Source organism: Sinocyclocheilus grahami, unplaced genomic scaffold, assembly GCF_001515645.1.
Source record: "Sinocyclocheilus grahami isolate Dianchi unplaced genomic scaffold, SAMN03320097.WGS_v1.1 scaffold24.1, whole genome shotgun sequence".
Classification (NCBI taxonomy): domain Eukaryota; kingdom Metazoa; phylum Chordata; class Actinopteri; order Cypriniformes; family Cyprinidae; genus Sinocyclocheilus; species Sinocyclocheilus grahami.
In genome coordinates, this window is record NW_015505203.1 from 1297183 (window position 1) to 1306679 (window position 9497).

Here is a 9497-nt window from a genome sequence, read left to right on the forward strand (position 1 = left end):
AATCTAATTGAATCGTTCTAAATTTGCAAAAATCGTTCTTGAGTCGAATCGAAAACCTATGAATCGTGAATCGAATCGAAACGCTGTCTACCCAAAGATTCACAGCCCTACTGATTATAGAGGATACTGTCCAAATAAAGTTCAATTACTTCATTAAAATACACTGTAATCAAAAATGAAATGTAATTTTAATTTAAGTTTAATAATGTGCATACATATTATATTAAAATGTTTTGTTTTATTTTTATCTTCACTGTCTTGAGCTGAATAGTAGCTAGTGAATACATTCCATGTATAATTTTTCCAATATATATATATTTGCATTTTTTTTAAAATTCAGACTGACTTACAAACGTAGAAAAAATATAAATCCTTGTTTGTGCTGTTTAATTGTGTTAATGTTATTAACTTGCCTTTTTGTGTGTATTATATACCTTTTTCATAATTGTAACAAATGTAATCAGAAAGAACATATAGAATGTTAAAAAATGAACGCAAACAGATGTTCATATTAATAACTACAATTGAAGAGTTCATTTGCAAAAACAGATAACTCCGTTTTTAAAAATGTTCAAAAATCATGCTTTTTTTAATCCTGCATTCCAATTAATATCTGTAATAAAAACTGCAGTTGGGTTGTTTTGATTAAATATAATAATAACAAAAAAAAAATACAGCTAACTAACACAATATTAACATGCTAACACAATAAAAAACATGCTTTATGAGAATTTATAAAAACAGAGTTAACTGTTTTTGCAAATAAACTCTTGAATTCTAAATTATGTGCACAATTGACATGACAAAACGCTTTGTATCATATTTTTATGTACATATTTAATTAATGCAATATTATTTAAATTAATTTTAATGGAGATTTCTGTTTGGGTGAATGACCACTTTTTTTTGGAGGGAATGAAAAAATCAGAGGCCTAGAATGGCCCTGCAGTACCTCTTTTGTCCACGAGGTTGCACTAGTTGACAGGACAGCAACTTTAGTTGCTACTGTGTAGGAACTGCTACTGTATGTCAGATGATGATCGCACGGTTTGAACTGCATCGAGTGCGCATCTAAACGCCAGTGGTACTTAAACTACACGTAGAACGGTTAGAACCTCACATCTAGGACGCTTTTGACAGAATTCCTCGTTTAACACCCACTGCTCCTGACCATTATAAAGAAGGTACAGCCATAACTTAAAGGGTCTATCCATGTGTTGAATGCAACGAGCGCTGCTGTATATTCCCGGGCCACGCCCCTCCCGCAGATGGCCCGTCACGAAGCCCCGCCCCGAACCTTTTGTTTTCTGGTAATCTGTCTCGCGACGGGGAGAGATGGCATTTTCAGGAGGGGAAACAAGGGAGAGGGTCAGAGAGTTCAGCACTGTTAAAATCTCCGCTTCCTCTGCGCCACAACTCACACTGAACCTTGATGCATGTTCGATAACTAGTCTATGATAGAGTGAATATAACCGTTGTTACAGGGTTTATAAATAAACAAAACCCGGCCTAAAAGGCCATGCAAATCTAGCACGACAACAAAAGGTTGTGCCAGCCATGGTATTGCTAAAGAAAATAGGGACACCTTCAGGCCTGTGGTTGCGAGTAGAGATTGTTACTCCTGAAAAAAACCCTCTTTCTCTGCTTGGTGGGTGTGCGGGGGGAAATGAACAAGGAACGGATGATTGGATGGTGGTCGGAGTGATGCGACCTCTCGGAGTTTAAGGGGGCACTCGATAACTGTTTTCCGCTGAAACACTATTACGAGTTGATTGGGCACTCTGTTAAGCGAAGGGCCGTTCAGTGCCTCATATTGAGTGTTTTGGGCTCCTCTGAAGCGCAGGTTTGTTGCACACTGAGCCCGACGGCAACTTCAGTCAACAGAGACGCTGGTCGTGAGGTCACGTGCCCTAGCCAACGCTTCATTTGACGACTTGTTGTTTTGCGTGTAAAGTAAGAGCTAATATCTAACCTTATTTTAATTTTTGACGGCGAGTTATAAAGAGAATCATTCATGCGGGATTAATTTTGTATTCGATTTCGCTAGTATTTTATCTCGCCAATGGATATTTTGTGTCCATACATCAAGATCAGAAACATTTTAGTTTTATGTTTGTGTAGTTGTTTTGTGTATTCAAAATCACACTTCAGGCAGCCTCTTGAGTTATGATTCATGAAAACAGCGAGAGGTACAGTTCGGTGGTTGGCTATCACAATGGCATTCACTTAAGAAATAAAGGCTTTGCTCATTGTTTGGTTTTGTAAAGGATGGTAACGTTATCTGTTGTTCTGGAACTGCATGTACATGTTTGTAAGGTGATGGAAGTCAGCGCTACTGTTCACTCCCGGCATCGTTCATTTTCTGGAAGCATTCGCGAAACAAAGACTTCTTGTCCACCGAATGAAAGTCTCATTTACTGACGCTGAAACAAATGAAAGTTATCTAAATTCGTTACAGATTTAGAAACATTACACTAATGCGTATATCCCGCGCTTTGTGGTTTGATACCTCGGTGAAGTCCATCACCTGCCGCTCGAGAGCATTTAAACCTTCACATCTTTCACTGTCTTGAGACAAACTTCATTTCCATACACATATATTTTAATTCATTGTGACCCTGGAGCACAAAACCAGTCTTAAGTCGCTGGGGTATATTTGTAGCAATAGCCAACAATACATTGTATGGGTCAAAATTATTGATTTTTCTTTTATGCCAAAAATCATTAGGATATTAAGTAAATATCATGTTCCATGAAGATATTTTGTAAATTTCCTATCGTAAAAAATGAATTTTTGATTAGTAATATGCATTGCTAAGAACTTAATTTGGACAACTTCAAATGCGATTTTCTCAATATTTTGTTTTTTTTTGCACCCTCAGATTCCAGATTTTCAAATAGTTGTAGGCTATATCGACCAAATATTGTCCTATTCTAACAAACCATACATCAATGGAAAGCTTATTTATTCAGCTTTCAATCTCAATTTCAATTTCAAAATGGACCATTATGACTGGTTTTGTGGCCCAGGGTCACAATTTGTACTAATTTGAGGTTAATTTCCTCACCACATTTCACAACAGACTGCTGCTGTTCAGAGAAAGAAAAGATGTGTATATAATGTGACCACTGGAATAATGTTACTTGAGGAAGTCGGTAAAGATTCAGAATACAAAGATTTGTCACTGCACTGTAAATGATAAAAAAAAAATACTTGAGGCAACTATTTGGAAAACCACAAAAAATGTGTGTGTGTATATATACACTGAACAAAATTATAAATGCAACACTTTTGTTTTTGCCTCCATTTTTCATGAGCTGAACTCAAAGATCTAAGACTTTTTCTATGTATACAAAAGGCCTATTTCTCTCAAATATTTTTCACAAATCTGTCTAATTCTGTGTTAGTGAGCACTTCTCCTTTGCCGAGATAATCCATCCACCTCACAGGTGTGGCATATCAAGATGCTGATTAGACAGCATGATTATTGCACAGGTGTGCATTAGGCTGGCCACAATAAATGGCAACTCTAAAATGTGCAATTTTATCACACAGCACAATTCCACAGATGTCGCAAGTTTTGAGGGAGCGTGCAATTGGCATGCTGACTGCAAGAATGTCCACCAGAGCTGTTGCCCATGAATTGAATGTTCATTTCTCTACCATAAGCCATCTCCAAAGGCGTTTCAGAGAATTTGGCAGTACATCCAACCGGCCTCACAACCGCAGACCATGTGTAACCACACCAGCCCAGGACCTCCACATCCAGCATCTTCACCTCCAAGATCGTCTGAGACCAGCCAACCGGACAGCTGCTGCAACAATCGGTTTGCATAACCAAAGAATTTCTGCACAAACTGTCAGAAACCGTCTCAGGGAAGCTCATCTGCATGCTCGGCGTCCTCATCGGGGTCTTGACCTGAGTGCAGTTCTTCATCGTAACTGACTTGAGTGGGCAAATGCTGACATTCGATTGCGTCTGGCACTTTGGAGAGGTGTTCTCTTCACGGATGAATCCCGGTTTTCACTGTACAGACAGCGTGTATGGCGTCGGGTGGGTGAACGGTTTGCTGATCGGTTTGCTGATGTCAACGTTGCCCATGGTGGCGGTGGGGTTATGGTATGGGCAGGCATATATTATGGACAACGAACACAGGTGCATTTTATTGATGACATTTTGAATGCACAGAGATACCGTGACGAGATCCTGAGGCCCATTGTTGTGCCATTCATCCACGACCATCACCTCATGTTGCAGCATGGTAATGCAAGGCCCCATGTTGCAAGGATCTGTACACAATTCCTGGAAGCTGAAAACATCCCAGTTCTTGCATGGCCAGCAGACTCACCGGATATGTCACCCATTGAGCATGTTTGGGATGCTCAATGGGTGACACATCTGGTGAGTTTGCTGGCCATGTCACCCATTGAGCATGTTTGGGATGCTCAATGGGTGACACATCTGGTGAGTTTGCTGGCCATGTCACCCATTGAGCATGTTTGGGATGCTCAATGGGTGACACATCTGGTGAGTTTGCTGGCCATGTCACCCATTGAGCATGTTTGGGATGCTCTGGATCGGCGTATATGACAGCGTGTTCCAGTTCCTGCCAATATCCAGCAACTTCGCACAGCCATTGAAGAGGAGTGGACCAACATTCCACAGGCCACAATCAACAACCTGATCAACTCTATGCGAAGGAGATGTGTTGCACTGCGTGAGGCAAATGGTGGTCACACCAGATAGTGACTGGTTTTCGATACCCCAATACAGTAAAACTGCACATTTTAGAGTGGCCTTTTATTGTGGCCAGCCTAAGGCACACCTGTGCAATAATCATGCTGTCTAATCAGCATCTTGATATGCCACACCTTTGAGGTGGATGAATTATCTCGACAAAGGAGAAGTGCTCACTAACACAGATTTAGACAGATTTGTGAACAATATTTGAGAGAAATAGGCCTTTTGTGTACATAGAAAAAGTCTTAGATCTTTGAGTTCAGCTCATGAAAAATGGGGGCAAAAATAAAAGTGTTGCATTTATAATTTTGTTCAGTGTATATACACACACAGACACATATGGCGCTTTTCCACTGCATGGTACGGCACGGTACGGTTCACTTTTGGGGGGTTTTCCACTGGGTAAAGTACCTGGTACCTGGTACTTTTTTTAGTACCACCTCGGTTGGGGTTCCAAGTGAACCGTACCGTTACCAAAACGTGACGTGCAAACTCTGCTGATCACGGATTGGCCGGAGAGAATTGTCACTACCTGCGTCACTGAACTTGCGACACAAACACAACAGAACCACTAGATTTAAATCAGCACAGCCAGCGAAGGATCAAACGCAACTGTTTTGAACGAGCGCACCTTTTTTTAACAACCAAAAAGTTTTGTTGTCTGTTGCGGAAGAACAGACGTTCCTCTCGTTGATAGCAGAGGAGCGGATCAAGTGAGAGCTTGATGGGGCAACGCGGAATGAAAAAGTTTTTTTAGGAGTCGTGGTAGTAGAGGCGGCGCAACTATAACGAATAAATAATTGGGAATAATCCCACCCACTCTAAAGCAGTACGAACTGCAGTGGAAACGCAAACCGTGCCGTGCCGAGCCGAGTCGTACCACGCAGTGGAAAAGTGCCAATATATACATACATACATACATATATGCATACATGCATAACACTTATGATGGGTCAGTGAGAATTAATCTGCATCAGAAAAGCTGCTAAATTAAAGATGTTCATACACAAAATAAAATTATTATTCATCATTTACTCACTTTCAAGTCATTCTAAACCTGCTAAACCTTTTTTCTAAGGAGCACATAAGAATGTATTTTGAAAAATGTCTCCGTTGGGTTTATAAAATGAGTTACTCGGGCACAATGTTTATGTTGGGTCCCATTGACTTTCATTGTATGGGCAAAAACAGTTTAAACATTTTTCAAAATATGTGTTGTGTTCCACAAAAGAAAGACAAACAGATTCAGAATGGCATGAGGGTGAGGAAACAATGACAGAATTTTCATTTGTGGGTGAACTGTCCCTTTAAGATGTTGAAAACAAAGGCCAATGCTGATCCCTTTGAACACTCTCTCTCTCCCCTCTAGCCATGCCATCAGTGATGGAGCGATCAGGGTCTGGTGTGCTGTCCCGAAGCAGGGCCAAAACAGTCACGAACGGGAACAGCCAGCACTCTGAGGAAGAGAGCAGTGATGAGGAACACACACGTGGTACGTCTGACACATTCACACACAAACTCCAAACCACCATCTGCACCTTCATACACTTACATGGTAGCAAAGTATTAATCTTAATTGTTTCATTTAAGTGTAAAATGTCTGATTATATCGGTGTCTGTCTGTGTATACTGTCAAGCATCCCTGTTGTCTTTTCCTCCTCTCCCTCCCTCCACCCACTTTTCTTCCTCTGCCCTCTGTGAGGATGCACTGCCAGTTTCTAACTCTGCCTGCCTGTGTTTTTCCCCTCTTTGACCGTCCTTTTCCCTCTTGCTCTTTTGAAAAAAACAGACAGTATGATCCGCGTTGGTGGGGACTACCAGGCACAGATCCCAGAGTTCAAACCAGGTAAAGAGGGAGAGGGGAGTTAATCTCAGAAGAGATGAATATATATCTTTGAAATCCATGCAGTTTTCACAGTCTGCATGAGCATGATAAGATAAAGGGCTGTGTGTAGGTGTTTCTGTGTGCACTCAAGTTTATGGGGAGTAGGAGAGAACACAGCTATAGTCTTGGAGTATACAGACATATAGACAAAAACAGCAGAGAGGCATAGAGAAGTAAAAAACAACGAGGTTTGAGAGGAGGTATTTGAGAGAGGCTGCTGTGTTGTGTGACAGACATATTTCTTTGTGTTGACAGACTGTGCACCCCGTTACAGTGACAATGACCAGAGGAGCATGCTGGTCTGGTCACCAAACAGCCAAGTGTCTGATGCCATGTGTAAGGAACAATTATTCATACATAGAAATGACTAAAAACAGCTGAGAATCTGACTCAGGCTATTGACGAGGACTACTTTAGAAAAAGAAAAGAAACTACTCTTATTTTTTTAAAGGGAAACCAGTATAATGTAGGGCTGTACTCATACAGTCATATATAAGTGTGATGTGATTATTTTTCTCACAATATTGCACTGTTATTTTATATGCATATATATATACATACATACATACATGCTTGCATACAAATAAATAAATATATATATATATCCTGCTGATTTAAAGGCATTGATCTAGAAACTGCCTGTAAATTGTGAATCATTTGTGTTGGCCAATAATCTATTTAAAATATCATGTTAAAAATCAAATTAATCACAATTTATAATGTGCAATATTTAAGTCATTTTCTTAATTTAAATGTGTATATGTGAAACAAAGTCACATTTTGAGATAATGTTAATTTGATTAAAGTGGCTGTATAATCTCTGGTAATGTAGTTTACACTTCAAGTTAAAGCAGTTTTTATTTTTTACAATTGTTAATCGGATTATATATATATTGTTAATTTTTTATAACCATTTCTTACTATGTGTCAGTAAGTTGTTGTTATTTTAGCATGTGTGTTTGGCTCAGTGTTATTTTTTTAGGGTTACTGATAAACTAATGTAGTTTGATTTGTATTAGTTATCTATTTTAGTTTTAGTTACAGTTGAAGTAATGTTGTCATTTTATTAGTTTTTTTATTATGTCTATATAGGTTTTTTATTAAGTTTTAGTTTGATTTAATTTGAGTTATTTCAGTACTTCAATATACAAAATGGAAATGAAATAATATATATATTTATTATATTTATATGTATATGTATATGTGTGTGGCTGTACATACACATGTAGTTGATTTTTGGTGTTTGGCTTAGTTATGTTAGAATCATTATTATACTCGTACCTTTTGTTCTTTTAATATTTAAATTAGTTTTTAGCTTTATTTTTTTTGTTTTCATTTAAATGTTTAGTTTTGAAATGTATGCATTTGTCATTTTTATTTAATTTATTTATTTTCTTAAATGTGTGTATATATATATATATATATATATATATATATATATATATATAGTATTTATAGAGTTTTAGCTTTTAGTTTTAATTACTTTTTCTTATTTGTAAGTCGCATTGGATAAAAGCGTCTGCTAAATGATTTAAAGTAAAGTATCAAATCCGATTGAGTCTTTTTGAAATGACAAAAAAAAAATCACATTTGAATCAAATCGAAACCCACTCTATCATTATTTTGAATTGATTCACAGCTGTTTTATTTATATGCATTTGCATTATTTATTTTCTATTATGTTATTGTGATGCCTCGTAACGTATTATTAGGGCTGGGACGATAAATCGATTTGTGGATCGATTCTGAGCTTAGATTTTAACAGCAGACGGCACTCTAATCTAGTTTTTATCCGCACACTCAAATGCTCATGAAGAAGAGTGCTAAAGAGCACTTTGTGTGTTCGGCTGTGGCATGTAATTTCACCTCAACTCAGAATGCTTTTATGACGTGAGATTAATGTAAACACAGCCCACTGTGAACACTCTTGTAATTCGCTTCAACCTTTTCTAATTTTATGAATGATTAGTTTAGGTTCAAGTGTGTGTAAAAATTTGGAAACAAGCAGAGTACGGCTGTTTCTAAAGCATGCAGTGCCATCTGCTTTTCAAAACTAAGCTCAGAATCGACTCAAGAAAGAATCGCGATGCATTCGGAAAATCTCAGAATCGATGCTAAATCATTTCTCGATTCGCTATGCATCAATTTATTTTCCCAGCCCTACGTATTATAATGTTATATAATCATGGTTGTGTATTTTGTTGTGAGGTAGTTAAATAATACCCATATCCTTTGTACACTGTCACCAAATCTGCCATGTTGGATTGTAAAGAAACTGCATTTTCCATTCTCTCACTCTCAGTGGATGAATATATTTTGATGGCCAAAGAGAAGCACGGATACAACATGGAACAGGTACCATTTTGCTTAAAGGGGTGCTATTATGCTTTTTCACTTTTTCAACTTTAGCTAGTCTGTAATGTTGCTGTTTGAGCATAAAAAAGATCTGCAAAGTTGCAAAGCTCAAAGTCCACTTCAAAAGGAGATATTTTATTTAACAGAAATCACTTTTCAAAAACTACAACGAACGACTCGTTTGGACTACAACGCATATTTTCCGGGATTTGTGATATCACAAATATCGACGAATGGGATGAGACCTGGTTGAGCTGCACTAGAGAAGGCAACGAGTGTTATCACTATGTCGGAGACACGCTAGCTTTCCCAAGGCAGACGAACTTAGAGTGGTTACAATCATCCGGGTTTAAATCGCGCTCAAACTGATTTGATTTTGACGCAATATTTACACTGAAGCTCACAGGCGGCTATGGTAAGGGGCATGTCATTTCTCGACCAGGTGCCAAGTGCTGCCAATCACAGCACACACTGGCCCAGCTAACCAATCACAGCACACACTTGATTTCAGAAGG

At 38.3% G+C, this 9497-nt stretch overlaps 1 protein-coding gene across 1 annotated transcript in view; it reads left to right on the forward strand.

The window, feature by feature from the left end:
* Window positions 1-6115: 6115 nt before the first annotated feature.
* The window catches only part of rcor2 (REST corepressor 2), a 9263-nt gene continuing 5881 nt past the window's right edge, over window positions 6116-9497 (forward strand). The window contains exons 1-4 of the mRNA XM_016246764.1: window positions 6116-6234; window positions 6532-6588; window positions 6883-6963; window positions 8930-8982. Of these exons, the coding sequence (XP_016102250.1) occupies window positions 6126-6234; window positions 6532-6588; window positions 6883-6963; window positions 8930-8982 (300 nt within the window). The 5' untranslated portion in view covers window positions 6116-6125. The remainder of the gene's footprint in view (window positions 6235-6531; window positions 6589-6882; window positions 6964-8929; window positions 8983-9497) is intronic.